We start from the raw sequence: 16,040 nt of genomic DNA, 5'->3' as shown, positions 1-16,040 counted from the left end.
TTTTCTTCTCTGCAGTGTCCCTCCAACACTAGTTCTATTTCGTCCCTACTGACCGCCAGAGGCGGTGCTTTAGCACTGGATATGTCCATCGCGCGCATGCGCAGCTCGAGTACCAATAACAACAAAGTCACCTGTGACCCACGTGACACCGGCTATATCAGCCGGTATTGTCAGAGGATCTGTTCCTTTTCATCTTCTCGCTGCGCGAGGGTACCGTGGCTACGTTTTCGTAGCCTACAGCGTTCAGGTTTGAACGTTTGATCTGAGGGATTTCTCTGCAAACAGCTGGCCGCGGGGAGCTTCGTGACTGACAGTCGGAGCTACGGGTCGTTAGACGCGTCCTCCAGGAGCTGCGCCGGCTGTGCAGAGCCTCGACAGACAGGTTGGTGTCAGCTTGTTGCTGGTGACGGCTGTGTTTCCACACCCGCTCCCAGCCAAGTTGTCCTGATTACCGTCTTATTGTTGTGGCTTAGACTTTCTGGTGACGACAGTGTTCCCGCTTCCTCTCGCATAAAGCTGCCCTTATGCTCTTTTGAAAGTTCTGCTTGTGGCGTTGTGCCCGAGCTATCATTAGCATTTGAGTCCCAGCTTTGGCTGCGTCCCTCATTCGATTTAGTATGGAAAGCCAAGAGTGTCATACTTTAAACCCGTTTTTCGTTTAGATGCAGAAAGTAAGGTAAGTACTTTCTATTTTCTAGAAGCTATTATCTGGTCTTAACATTTGTGTTCTGACTTGGTCGCTTGATTGTTAGCAGCAGCCGCTTGGCTAACACCTTGCTGTTGAGCTTAACTATTAACTCAGGGCAGTGCTCCCGCTCCCTGTAGCATAGGGTTTGATTGCAGTAGCGCTAGTTCGTTGTATTACTGCTCCTAGTACTAGACTCCTAGCACTAGGATGATATGCAGAGAACATCTTCACGGCGGGTGCTGTGTGCTCGGCATGTGCGGTTACTACTGTAACCAGACACGGTTCTATGCGGGCTGTTCTCTTCTTAGAAGCTAATTATCTGGTCTTAACATTGTGTTCTGACTTGGTTGCTTGATTGTTAGCAGCAGCCGCTTGGCTAACACCTTGCATGTACGGTTAAGCTTCATTATTTAACTCAGCCAGTGAGGGCAGTGCTCTCGCTGCTGCTCCCGGTAAACGCATGGTATGGTTGCAGTAGCGCTATATCGTGGTATTTACTGCTCCTAGTACTAGACTCCTAGCACTAGGACGATATGCAGAGAACAATCTTCACTGTGTGTGCCGTGTGCTCTGCATGTATGGCCATTAAGGAGGATTTCATCCTCCCAATATTATATTGTCTAGTGGGCAGCCGTTGGCTGACACTTTTAGGCACCGGCCACAGTTACTATTGTAACTAAGGTCCTAAGCCGTAAGTACTGGCCATAATTACTACTGTAACTACGGTTCCAAGCTGTGTAAGTACTGGCAATAGTTAATACTGTAACTACGGGGTTAAGCCGTAAGTACTGGCCATAGTTACTACTGTAACTACGGTTCCAAGCCGTGCACGTACTGGCCATAGGCAATACCGTAACTACGGCTCTATGCCGTGTAAGTACTGGCCATAGTTACTACTGTAACTACGGTTCTAAACCATGTAAGTACTGGCCATAGTTACTACTGTAACTACGGTTCCAAGCCGTGCAAGTACTGGCCAGAGTTACTACTGTAACTACGGCTCTATGCTGTGTAAGTATCCAAGCCGTGCAAGTACTGGCCAGAGTTACGACTGTAACTACGGTTCTAAGTAGGGCTGCAACAAACGACTAATTTGATAGTCGATTAATCTATCGATTAATGAAACGATTAATCGACTATTCGGACTATTATGCCTTGCACAATTTCTCAAGCGCTCTTATTTAGCCATCAACTTTTAGATGTAGCTTGAGGTTGTTTTAGGCATGTGGAAACTAACAATGAAGACAATAAAGATGAATACTTGATTAAAAAATACATATTATTAAATTAACTAAACAAATTGTTTACAAAATGAACATTGCTTTTCATTTAAATTAAATAAATAATATTTCACATCAAAAGAAACAACAGTGTTTTAGCAAATAATAAATAATGTGATAACAGAACTGTGAACAGAATAGCTGAAACTTTAACAAACTAACTAATTCAGTTTCCTCAAATCATTACCCCATGTTTGTATAATTGAGTTAGCTCTGTGTGTTGCTGCTAGCATACATAACACCTGACGTGAAAACGTTACTCGTGGACGGGGCTACAGAGCTGCTAGAAAGACAGTCCAACCCGGTGCATTCCTCCGTCTGGATGTGGAGCACTTTTGCTAAATGTTTAGACAAACTGCTCGTGTTACCGCCCTTACATGCTAAACACTTATTGCACTTTGCAACGAGCATCGAGACGGGTACAGTTTAACCACACCTCGGAGCAGCGTTCTCTCCGCCACCGCAGTGTGTTGCTGCATGTAGCAGCCGCGTGTGTGTAAACTGCCCCGCCCCCTCCCACACAGACCAGGGAGAGAGATCTCGTCTGATCGAAAATACATCATAGACGCATTTGTTTGTCTTTTTACATATTATAAACGAGCAGGCCACACTAAGACTGCGATATAATGTTTTTGTATCAATAATACATGACATATATTTTTTAAATGTCTCCAGTACCGATAACGTTGTAGCTTAACGGCGCGTAAAACGCACGTGATGACGTCACCAACGAATCGACGACTGAATTAGTTGGCAACTAATTTGGTAATCGATTTTAATCGATTAAGTCGATTAGTTGTTGCACCCCTAGTTCTAAGCCGTGTAAGTACTGGCCATAGTTACTACTGTAACTACGGTTAGATGCCGTGTGAGCCCTGACCATGGTTACTGCTGTAACTACGGCTCTGTGCTATTCTATTCTTTAGAAGCTAGTTATCTGGTCTTAAACATGTGTGTTATTTGACTTGATCTCGCTTGATCGTTAGCAGCAGCCGCTCGGCTAACGTCTTGCGTATACTGTTAGCTTCTTTATTTTACCCAGCTAGGTGAAGGCAGTGCTCCCGCTCCCGCTCCCACTACCGGTAATGCGGATGTAGCTACATCCCTTTTTCTGTTCGGCGAGTAGTAGCACCGCTCTACTCTTCCCGTTCAGCAGGTAGCCGGTGAAGGCTGTGTTCCCTGGCATTCGTCTCTAACTCAACCAGTGAAGGCAGTTCTCGCCCCCGCTCCTGGTAGACGCCAAACCGCCTTGTTTTTTCTGTTAAGCAGGTAGCTGGTGAAGGCTGTGTTCCCGCACCCGCTCCCGGTTACGCTGCATCTGGCATTCGTCTCTAACTCGACCAGTGAAGGCAGTGTTCTCGCCCCCGCTCCTGGTAGACGCGGAACTGCCTTGTTTCTTCGTTAAGCAGGTAGCCGGTGAAGGCTGTGTTCCCGCACCCGCTCCCGGTTACACTGCATCTGGCATTCGTCTCTAACTCAACCAGTGAAGGCAGTTCTCGCCCCCGCTCCTGGTAGACGCCAAACTGCCTTGTTTTTCTGTTAAGCAGGTAGCTGGTGAAGGCTGTGTTCCCGCACCCGCTCCCGGTTACACTGCATCTGGCATTCTTCTCTAACTCAACCAGTGAAGGCAGTGTTCTCGCCCCCGCTCCTGGTAGACGCTAAACTGCCTTGTTTATTCCGTTAAGCAGGTAGCTGGTGAAGGCTGTGTTCCCGCACCCGCTACCGGTTACGCTGCATCTGGCATTCGTCTTAATTTAACCAGTGAAGGCAGTTCTTGCCCCCGCTCCTGGTAGACGCCAAACTGCCTGGTTCCGTTAAGCAGGTAGCTGGTGAAGGCTGTGTTCCCGCACCCGCTCCCGGTTACGCTGCATCTGGCACTCGCCTCTAGCTCAGCCAGTGAAGGCAGTGTTTTCGCCCCCGCTCTTGGTAAACTGCCTTATTTACTAATCCAGCTAGGTGAAGGCAGTGATCTCGCTCCCGCTCCCTCTGCCGTAACGTGGGTGTAATTACATCCCTCTTTCTGTTCGGCAAGTAGCGGCAACGCTCTACTCTTTCCACTAAGCAGGTAGCTGGTGAAGGCTGTGTTCCCGCACCCGCTCCCGGCTACGCTGCATCTGGCTGCCCCTCCTGCCTCGGCCGCTTCTGGCGGTCAGTGGGGACGAAATTTGAGCATCTGAGGGAGGTTCTCACGGTAAACGCCTGCATGAGCTGTAGCTGCATGCCTCGGGTGCTCAGAGTGGCTCGAATCACTGAGGTGGAACGTCTGGCAGCAGCCAACAGACACCTCTCCTTGTCACGTACTCCTCCAGATCAATTCGGCCGTTCCCGGTGACTTGAGGGAGCGATGGCTTTGTGTGCTCCCCCCAATAGAAGGACTATAAATAGGCTGTCCTCTAAAGTGGATCGGCTAGCTGCCGATAGGGGCATGATGAGGTCGCCTCTTGGCCCTTCAGCCTGGGCTGAAGGGCCAAGAGGCGCCTCCTTCGGTTGGCGCCCCTCCTTCGGTTGGCGCCCCTCTTTCGGCTGACGCACCTCCTCCGGTTGACGGAGAGTCCTCCGTCGCGTACCAGTCGAGCCAGGGGAGCTGTTTAGATCAGCTGCCCTGGAGGCACTGGAGTGTGCCGCCCAAGCTAGGCAGACCAGGCAGCAGCACTCGGGTCCTCGCAGACCTGTGCCCACTCCCAGCAGGCCCAGGGGCCGCTCTAGCAGCCGCACTCAGCCGCTGGATTACAGGGGTGGTCTGCAGAGGTCTTAGCGGCCCACTCAACCGCCTCCCAATGACTTTCGTGCCCCATGTCGCCCGCCTTCCAGGCGGCCTCGTGCCCCAGAGCCTTACCGGAACCCCCCCCAAGAGGCTCCAGGGTCCGGGGGGCTGGGCTCTGAAATTCCGGGGGTGGTCGGCGGCTGCTTTCCCAGCAGCAGCTCAGTTTCTGGGCAGTCTGTACTTCCGTCCCTTGGGTGGTTTTCACCTTAACCCAGGGGTACGGACCGCAGCTCCGGCCCCTAGCCTTCGGCTGGGTCTAATTGACAGTCGTCAGCGATCCGGTAGGGGCCCTACCTCTGGGCCAAGAGTTGTCCGTCCTTTTGTCCAAGGACGCAATCAACCCAGTAAGACCCTCTGCTTAGCCAGGGGGTTTTACTCGGCATACTTTCTCGTGAGCAAGAAAGTCGGCGGATTTCGCCCGATCTTGGACCTCAGAGGAATCAACAGATTCCTGAAGGTGCTGCCATTCTATATGCTGACTACTGCATACGCACAGGTGGAGTGGTTCCCAACCGAGGGATGCCTACTTCCACGTGGGCCGGGCAAGAGGGTGCCTTATATTCAGTTCCTCCGGCCCTTGGGCAGACGGGCAGCTGCCTCGGCCGCTGGGCCCTTAGGCCCGCTGTCGTTGTGCCCCATGCAGATGTGGCTGAACAGCCTTCACTTGGACGCCAAGTGGCACAGGCACAGTGAAGTCAGGGTGTCGCAGCATTGCTCCACTCTCCGTCACGCTGGAGGGGCAGGGCCTATCTCTGGTAGGCGTGCCCATGGGCGCCATCCCATCCCGCCAGGAGACCATCACCATAGGTGCATGTCTCTCAGGGTGGGGTGCAGTGCGGCAGGGCAGGACCGTTCAGGGTCAGTGGTCTGCCCAGCAGAGTGCGCGCCGGGTCAACGTGCTAGAGCTTCGGGCCGTGCAGCTTGCACTCACGCACTTTCTACCCCAACTGGGGGGCAAGAATGTGCGTGTTCCTTGGGGACAGCATGTACATTGTTGCTTAGACAACAGTCCCTTCTAGATAGTGGACGTTCTCACTCCACTCTGAATTTAGGTGGCTGCGATTCTGCCCAACATGTTTGGGTCGACGGCGCCACGGCGGGGTGCCACAGGTCGGTGTCCCTCTTTATCAGAGGGGCTTTACGGCAGCGTCCCCCTTGCACCCCGAGGGCTCCGGCTTGGGACCTGCCCTTGCTGCCGGATGCCCTATCACCTCCTCCCTTCGAGCCCCTGGCGCTTAGGTGGCTGCCCACAAAGGCAGCATTTCTGCTTGCCATAGCCTCAGGGAAGTGAGTCGGGGAGTTGCATGTCCTCTCCATAAACAATACATGCCCGAGGTGAGACTCTCAGGCGTTGCCCTTTGGGCAAATGTGGCATTCCCGCCCGGGGTCCTTCCACAAACTCACTTCAATCAGCCTGCCCAGCTGGCACGCTTTGACATTCAGGAGTACGGCACATCGAAGTTGCTGTGCCCGGGGGGTGCCCAAAGGGCGTATATCAAGGCTACTGCCTGTATACGGCAGGAGGAGCAACTCTTGAGTTTGCCCTGGCGGCACTAAAGGAGGTTAGGCCCTCTAACCAGTGGCTTCCCCACTGGGTTGTCGATACCATCTCACAGGCTTACGGGGCCAGTGGCCGCCCCCTGCCACCAGGCTGAGATGCCACTCTACAAGGAGCATCTCAACATATTGGGCTGCCCTGAGAGGGGTGCCCCTGGAGGCCATCTGCGCCGCGGCGTCGTGGGCGTCTTCTGGCACATTCTCCAGTTGTCATCAGGTCAATGTCGCCACTCCCCATTCTTTGGGCGTGGTCCTTTTGCCGAGCTCCGCTGCTTCCAGTGGTGAGCAAGGGCTTGGATTCTTCATGACATTGTTGGTATAGGTCATCCAGTGCTAAAGCACCGCCTCTGGCGGTCAGTAGGGACGAAATAGAACGATAGTTACGGCTGTAACTACGGTCCTATGAGTCCCGGATGACCGCCAGAGTTCCCTGTCACTCAGAATTCTTGTGTGCTCGCGAGAAGATTCGGGGAACAGATCCTCTGACAATACCGGCTGATATAGCCGGTGTCACGTGGGTCACAGGTGACTTTGTTGTTATTGGTACTCGAGCTGCGCATGCGCGCGATGGACATATCCAGTCAGCGCTCGACATTAAGGATGGCCCGATGGCCCATCTAGCATTTAGCTCGGGCCATGAAGCCTCACCTGCTGGTTGCCCGATCGGGCAATCTATTATGCCAGTATCATGCAGCTCGCGGATCCAGTAATGAGTGACCCGACAGTAAAACCAAACACATCTATAACTAGTTTAAGTAGTTTGAGAAGTAATTAAAATAGCTACGTGTGATATTCTAACCTGAAGTGTGTGTTTTGTTCCGCTCACCGCGGCATGTGGTTATGCAGAGCTGCGTGTCGAGTCGTCAGCAGCAGCTGATCTCTCTCTCCCGTCAGATTAGACTTCACTCGCGTTTATGTCCATATCGATCAGATCCAGCTACTTCTAGCTAATGATATGACTACCTGCTTATTAAAAGACACCTAAACAATAAGCGTCGCTATGCAACTGGGTGAGGCCACAAAGTATAGCGCAGCATTATGCATGTATTTACATGCCCAGCGGAACCCCGAGGCATTACCAACAGATCAACGCACAATCAACCCATACAGGGCATCTCTTTCTCCACATTACGTGTTAGACATTAGAATTGACTATTCTTGTCTGTCACATAAGTGGCGCAACTGAATACTACCCGGACAATGAATCGAATGCAACCCCATTTTCGCGGGAATTTCAGTTTGCTACGGATTCTGATGCTGAATAAATAATGATCACATAATTTAAAATCAGAGTGTACAATGTTTCTTAGTCCACCAAAGCAAGGTGAACAACCTGGAAAGAAGAGAAAGACTGAGCTGCAGCCCCCCCCCGAAAAAAGAGAATCAAAAAGAGAATCCCAGTCAGAAGAAGAGAGAATTCAGAAGGCCAGAGACTATGAGGGGAAGGAGAGGGCAAGGGCATTCATCCCAGCTTGGCTGGACCAGTTTCCATGGCTGAGATTTGACGAAGAGAAGAATGAAATGTTCTGTGAGCCTTGCAGACATTTCCCTTCCATCAGTGATAAGTATGTATGAACTTATTATTATATAATTATGCAATTTTGTATATGCACTTTTGATTTTCAGGTCTTGACTTAGAAAAAATCCTATATTCTTGCCCCAAACACCCCTATGTACAGGGGGAGTTCTGGCCAATTTTTGTCCATGTCTCGACTTAGAAAAAATGTTGCCCCAAACCCCCAAAAATCACATTGCTTATTTATATTTTATATTTTTCCCTAATTTCAGGACATGCAGTCTGTACAAGGGCAACAGTACGTTCCGCAAAACATTACTGGATTGTCATGATCCAAGCAAGAAGCATGAGATGTGTGCTGCAGCTTCCCAAGCAAAGATTGATGGTGAGAATTCTGTGGTGGCCCCTATACTGCGTGGCCTCTCCAAGATGCAGGATGAACTTCGTGCTGGCATGAGCAACCTTTTCCATGTGGCCTACTTTGTGGTCAAGAGTGAGAGGCCCTTTACAGATTTTCCTGTCTTGGTGGACCTGAACAGGAGGACCGGTGCCAAGATGCCCCTGTGTTACCACCACGACAAAGCCTGCGCACGGTAAATATTTTCTTCAAAAGTAAATATCTTTTCTTCACAACTAATTTTTAGAATTACTGGTACCGGTACTTCTTGCATTTATTTCACCTTAAAATGTTACAACTGCCACATGCAACTGTATTAAATTAATTGATATTTTTACTTTTAGATTTTTTGTGGACATCTACCAGTTCATTTATGACCCTATTCTGGCTGAGGTGAAGAGTGCCCGATTCTTCTCAGTCATGATAGATGGGGCAACGGACAAGGCGATCCTGGAACAAGAAATCGTGTACGTACGGTACCTAGACTCCACCAAGAGGCCAAAGAATGTGTTTTTTAGCATTGAACACGTCAAGCGAGCCAATGCTAAAGGCCTATATGCACTCATTATGGGAGGTAAGATATTATTTGCTGATGACATTTAATAAATGTTCTATTTTAAATAAAAAAACAGCATTTGCACGGGGTAGAGTGGACGACTGGAAGAAGAGGTTGGTGGGGTTCGGGGCAGATGGGGCTGCTGTTAACTTCGGGAAAGACAATGGTGTCCAGGCCCTCCTCAAACGAGATATCGCATATCTCATTGCCCTTCACTGTGTGGCCCACCGTGCTGAGAGGGGGCTCGTTGACAGCCTCAAGGAGCTTGACAAGCTCAAGGCACTTCATCAGAACCTTAAGTGGCTTTACAAGCACTATAAGTTCAGCCCAAAAGCCTTACATGAGCTGCGTTTGGTAGCGGAGGCCTTGGAGGAGAAAGTGCTGAAGCCAACCAACCTTGCTGGGGCGAGATTTCTCCCATACATACACAAAGCCAACAAGGTAGGTCTAAACAAATATTTAATAGATAATGAAATCTCATCAGCATATAAAATATAAAATTGCTATCTTTATTGCAGATTGTGTGCGAAAGCTACGCGGTATTCGTGACCTACTTCCAGGATCTCATAAGCACTGAGAGAAGACCGAAGCCAAGCCCAAAGGTGCGAGGAAGGGCGTACAGGATCCTCACCTTCCTCATGGACTATGACAATGTACTTTTCAGTTATTTCATGCGTGACACTTTTGAAGCCCTCTCCGAGTTGTCACTGAACTTCCAGAAGGACAGCCTGACTGTATGTGATGCTGTGGAAGCCCTGGAGACATGCTCACTGAAGTTAGTGGACCTGCAGTTCCAACCAACTGAGGGGATGCAGGAGGTCATTGATGCAGTCTCAGAAACCGGCCTCTTCCGAGGGACTAAACTCAAGTATGTCAACGAAGGGCAGATTCTCTTTCTCCGGAAGAAAGTCATAGGTATGTGCCCAATAATATTTTCTTCAAAGTAAATATTCAATATTTTTTCTTCAAAAGTAAATATTTTCTTCATAAGTAAATATGGGCATAACATGTTTTAATAGATACTTTTTTTATGGTGGTCCAGAGACAGGAATATAATTTCACATTTGTTATGATATAAATGATTTTTTATGGTGGTCCAGAGACAGGGATTATAATTTGACATGGTGTATGTGTTTGCAGATGTGCTCATCAAGCACCTGGAGAAAAGATTCCTAGATCTCCAGAAAGGGAGTGTCCCTTCAAAATTTGCTATCTTCAACCCCAGTCAGTGGCCCTCTGACAGAAAGGATCTGGCTGCCTATGGCAAACAAGACTTTGCTGATATCTGTGAGCATTATCAGCCCCTGATGGACGAGCACAGTGTTACAACTAAAATGCTGAAGTCTGAGTTCATCCTCTACAAGAGTTATGCAGCAGCCCGCACACTTCAAATGCCACAGATCTTCTCTGGCATCCTTCGTGACACTGAGAGATGCAAACAGTATAAGGGGCTGTCAATACTGTTTGAAATATACCTTGTTCTGGCAGTCAACACTGCAGTGTGTGAGCGGGGGTTCAGCTGCATGAAGAGGGTGAAGAACGACTGGCGTTCCTGTCTGGGTACTGAGCAGCTCAGCCGCCTGATGTTTTCCTCCATTGAGGGCCCCTCAATGGACAACTTTGATGCTGCCGGAGCCGTGGAGAAGTGGTGGACCTCAGGAAATAGGGCTCGTCGCCCTGGCTTCAACCCGTGGCAGAAGGAGCAGGAGCAGGAGATACGGGACGACCTCTATGAAGACCTGGTTCTTATGGATCAGGAAGCCGAGCAGGAGGAGAATGTGCGCCAGGAGGCCATATCTGACGAGCTCGGACTTGAGGCAGAGAATGTGGCTGCTGGCGAGAAGCGCTTGGCTGAAGCTCTTGACGACTCAGATGAGTCAGACATAGACGAGTCAGACATTGACACTTTCTCTAAAGACTATTAGTCGTTGAAAGCAAACACAAACAAGAAGAAGTGAAATGAATAATAAAATTGAAATTGTACAATATAATATTGTGGTGGTTCATCTTATAATTCTAGAGAATGCACCAGACAGCATCTAAGACCTGCAGGTCCCCCAAACCTTTCGTGTGTCATTTCGTCCGCGCGCATTTTTCAGGGCCATCTCTATTGGACTCAGGGCCATCTGTAAATTAGCTTAGATGGCCCATAGGGCCATCTCCCAAAATCCTTAATGTCATGCCCTGCCAGTGCTAAAGCACCGCCTCTGGCGGTCATCCGGGACTCATAGAACCGTAGTTACAGCCGTAACTATCGGTTTCCAGAGAACAACCTGGAACTTCTTCCCCACCTCACATGGGAAGGGAGCCCCAGACGGCATTGGAGGAACTGTGAAAAGGACTGCAGACAGTCTTATACTGCGGGGGAATGACATTGTGGATGGCAATATCTTCCATGAGATGGTTGGCAGAAGCCTTTGCAGTACTAAGCTCTATATTATTAATGAAGCTGAAATGCCATATGATGCACTCCTTTCTCAACCACTAAAACCTGTACCGGCAACAAGGAAACTCCATCAGGTCACACCGACAACTCTGAGATCCATTGCAGATCACTGTCCTGTTTCTGCAGTGAGCCACAGATGTGCGAGTGTTTCTGCCCAACAATATTCCAGTTGATTGCCAACACACCCAGGGTACAGGTTGAGGATGATGGTCCTATACCAATGCAAAAGAAGAAAGGTCCTTTGGAAATGTTGATGGAGGAAATGGAGCAGGAGGAAAGTGAGCAACAGCCAATGACCAGGAGTGGGCCTGACGGGACTATGACAGATCTATCTGCTGATGTAGTTTATTGCGGAGATTGGCTGGCGGTCATTTATGACCAGAACTGGTGGTTAGCAAAGGCTGTCACTGTGGATGCACCTCATCAAGATGTGAAAGTGGAGTTTTTCCACCCTCATGGGCCCAACACACGATTCTATCCAAAAGAGGTGGAAGGTGGAAAGGATATGTGCTTCATACCATTTGACCATATTCTGGTCAAACTTGTGGAACAGTCATCACCAGGTCGTGCAAGCAGGACGAGGGAGATATACAACCTGTCTGCTGAAGTCATGGACTTCATAGAGCATAAACATATACACCATATAGGCCTACGTCCTGATAAAGCTGAATGAGTGGTGGAGTGATGTAGAAACAGGCAGGGAATACTCACAGGAGTTCACTTATGAATTATTATTATTTTTGTGCCAGATGTGTTTTGTGATGTTTACACAGAATGCTTTCTGTATTTAGAAACATTTCAGTTTATGGAAAAGAGACTGTAAGATGTAGTTATTCATTTATCTGTTCTTCACGTCCAATATACAGTTTATAGTCCAGTTTACAGAAGAATATAATGTATATTATTTTTTGAGTGGGGGGCACTAGACGACAGTTCACAGTGAGTGATGAATTCTTATCTTATTGCTACTGGTATTTTTTACTATGATGATTATTAATGGGGATGAGGTACTTTTATTAATGATAGCTTATTGCTTCATTGAACCTATATGTTTCTTATTGAATGTTTGCCACAGTGTTCACAATTGTTATTTGTTATCTGTTCTTCACGTCCAATATACAGTTTACAGAACAATATAATGTATTATTTTATGAGTAGGGGGCACTAGATGACAGTTTAAGATGATGTCAGTAATGAATTGTACATTATTGCAACTGGTAATCACTTTATTTTTTAACTATGATGATTTGATATTTGATGATATGGGGGTGGGGTACTTTTATTAATGATATTGCTTAATTGTACCTTAAGTTCCTTAATTAAATGTTTATCACAGTTCTCACAATTGTTATTTGTTGTACCAAATTGTTAAATAAAGTTGTTAAGCAAGGCATTGACTTGAGTGGTATACATTTTGGAATTGTATGTTGTAATGAGGCCAGTGTCACCACCGTCAGATTAGTGGAACTCACCACCGTCAGTTCCAAAGTCACCACCGTGAGAGGGAGTTTTATTTGTTTTAAATGAATATGCTTGTAATCTGTTTCTTCAGTGCTGTTGAGTTATTAAAGTAATACTCTCTTTTAATACAAAAATGTGTTTTTTAAGTAAAAAAACATTACTTTGTCTGTTTAAGCTAAAAGTAAACGTTGTATGATGTAAGATCTTTTAAAGGAGCACACGTGAAACAGTATAAAAAAATGAGCAAAAGTGAACATTCAACATTTTACAGCATATATGTGTACTTAGAATGCCAGATAATGATTTAAAAGCTCTAAATACATATTAGACTAAATACAAATAAAAAATAAATCACTTTTTATTGTGTCTGACGGTGTTTACAAAAACAAAGTAATGACTTGAAAAACCTATTTTATGAAAAAAATACAAAATGAGGAGGTTGCACCGGTACATTGCTAAACAGCCAAGACCTTGGTCTATAATGATATAACTTCAGATTTTGTAATTTAACAAACTTTTTATTTTCAAAATTAAAACCTGTTTTATCCAAATTCCCAAGAATCAGTGAGCTGCTTAATCTGCACAGATCAAACTGAAAGATAGTTTAATCCACAAAGTACCCATAAAGGATGAAATTCATTATGGATTTGTTTGGGTTTTAAATAAGGAGATAGGCCCTGTGTGTGTGCTTCACTCACGTATGTCCTATCTCGTGGGCGATAGTGAAGGCTGTTCCCAGTCCGATGTCCTCATTGATGCTGCAGCTCCTCTCCGGCTCACACATCCCTCCTACCGGAGCCAGACCTGCCTCACACACACACACACACACACACACACACACACACACACACACACACACACACACACACACACACACACACACACACACACACACACACACACACACACACACACACACACACACACACACACACACACACACACACACACACACACACACACACACACACACACACACACACACACACACACACACACACACACACACACACACACACACACACACACACACACACACACACACACACACACACACACACACACACACACACACACACACACACACAAATCAGTACTATACAGTAATAATAACATTATGCGTGCTCTGTAATATCTGTCTTTGGTCCGATTTGAGTTTCAAATATTTTGGCCTATCTATGATGTTGAGGTCTAAGACTTGGTTTTAAGATTACACTTAGAATTCCATTTTAGTTCAGTTTAGTGTATAGGTTGAGGTTAGGCATTCAGTTGTGAGGCCTACGGTCAGGCTAAGGGGTGAGGGTTCTTATAAGAATAGTACAGTGAGTATAGTGTTTGAAAAGTACAAATATATTATATGCGTGTGTGTGTGTACGTACGTATGTATGTATGTATGTATGTGTCTGTGTGTGTGGGTGTGTATTACCTAGGGTTTCACAGGGCTTGTTCTTTTGGATGCAGATGTCATATCTGTACACAAGAACGGAAACAACAAGGCTGTTAGACTAATAACTACATACTGACACACAAACAGAAACAGCACCACTTAATAGATGTAATCACACATTGATATGCAAAAAGACTCCTAAAATATTCAGATATTAGTTCTTATTGTTTAAGGAAACATAGCAAGTCCTGCATTCAAAATCTTACCCAAGTAAAAGTACAACAGTATTAGCATCTAAAGATACTTAAGTTGCTTGTATAAGAGTACTCAATATGTATCATGTTATTGGACTATAGTTAGCTGATAGATGTAGGGCTGATTTTAACTCTTGTTTTCTGCTGGATAGCTCAAATAAATGTATTGCATTTAAAGTGGAGGGAAATACAATATTTCCCTCTTAGATGGAGTATAAAGTGGCATAGAATGGAAATACTTAAGTACAAGTACATGGGCTCAAAAATAGTACTTACGGCCCGGCTAAACGGATTGGTTGTACTTTTTACAGTATTACGGCTTCTACAGATGACATTTTTGTATGGATTTTTTGTCAAAGCACTTAAGATATTCATTGCTATCGGGATGTTAAGAGCATTCCATGGAATATAACAAAAAGTGTATCTCGAGCCGGTTTCTGAAACTTACCTACCCCACCTTTAACAGTACTTGACTAATTATATATTGAATTTCATTTAACCACTGCACATTGACATTGAGATGTAGTAACCCTCCCAGATGGTGACACTCACAGAGACAGACGTGATAGCAGACAGATATAGATTTAAAAGAACAAAAGCAGGAAACCATGGACGGTCACTGTGGTGTCATCTGTCTGGACAGTTTCCATCCTCTGCTTGATAAATCCTCTCGTAAAACCCAAGTGTTCTCAAAAAGCCACCACCAAAAGCACAAGACAATCATCAATCTTATATATTTTTATGGCACAATCTGTGAGGAAGAATAGGTATTTATTTGTGTGTCAGCTCTGTCCTGTCTGATTCAGATGACTCTGTCCAAACCATGGTTGTGCTGTTAGCTGTTGCACATTCCTCAGTCAATAGCACATTGTTGAGCTGCTTAAAATGCAGATACCACTGTTGTCCGTTTCCTCCAGTATTAGTAACAGAAAGGGCAGTTTGAGAAATAACGGAAGATCACGGGAAACCAGCCCTGTAAGCTTCATTGCAGCTTTTCTTTGATTTCTGCCCACTTTCTTATCCTGTCCATTTGCTCTGGGCTGCTTTCTTCAAAACATAAATATGTCACTTGCTCTCTTTTCATATCTCTTTTACGTTTTACTTTCCAGATGCTGATTTGAGCAAAGCCGCCACTGCTATCGTCACCTCAAACAGGACAAGATACAGTCTAACTCTCTGGACTTGGCGTGATGAAAGCCTATGAGGATAAGGGCTGGGAATGTAGGAATTCAGCTAAGAGGAAACGCTGCTTTAACCCTTTTTTGCCCTGGGAATCAGCCTTAACATATTTTTATTTTCAAGTCGCAGTAGGAGCGTTATGTTGCCCAGTGCAGCTTCTTGTTGTGCACCGACACATTGGAAAGTTTTGTGTTGGACTTACAAACAATGTCTTCATTCTAAATTTCCTTTGTAAAATAATTTATGAAGAAAGCTCTAAAACACAGTTAGTCTTTAGTTCTTACTGCTTTGAAGAAGGTTTCTTACCTGGTGATAAGCACAGCAGTGTCATGGTGAGCGATCCCGTTGTCTGGGATGGCGTTACCGTAGCTGCTCCGGTGCTGGATGTTTTTCTGCCACTTACAGAAGCTGTCTAAAGACTTCCCTGCATGGTGGTTGATCTCTAGGGTTGGCTGGAAGAGAGACAAGAGAGGTAATACATAGTTAAAAGCAAATTAGGAAAATAAATATACCTAACATTATCTTGAACGCATAAAAGGATAAAACGATTCAAGC

General features: G+C 46.4%; 1 protein-coding gene across 1 annotated transcript in view; it reads right to left on the bottom strand.

The window, feature by feature from the left end:
- The window catches only part of adamts10 (ADAM metallopeptidase with thrombospondin type 1 motif, 10), a 76,902-nt gene that overhangs the window by 44,651 nt on the left and 16,211 nt on the right, over positions 1 to 16,040 (bottom strand). The window contains exons 8-10 of the mRNA XM_034080468.1: positions 15,792 to 15,937; positions 14,092 to 14,135; positions 13,364 to 13,469 (exon numbers count right to left, since the gene is read on the bottom strand). Of these exons, the coding sequence (XP_033936359.1) occupies positions 13,364 to 13,469; positions 14,092 to 14,135; positions 15,792 to 15,937 (296 nt within the window). The remainder of the gene's footprint in view (positions 1 to 13,363; positions 13,470 to 14,091; positions 14,136 to 15,791; positions 15,938 to 16,040) is intronic.

The sequence above is a fragment of the Pseudochaenichthys georgianus genome, chromosome 4, assembly GCF_902827115.2.
Source record: "Pseudochaenichthys georgianus chromosome 4, fPseGeo1.2, whole genome shotgun sequence".
Classification (NCBI taxonomy): Eukaryota; Metazoa; Chordata; class Actinopteri; order Perciformes; family Channichthyidae; genus Pseudochaenichthys; species Pseudochaenichthys georgianus.
Note: the sequence above shows the minus strand (reverse complement) of the source record. Positions and strands in the feature narration are given on the sequence as shown.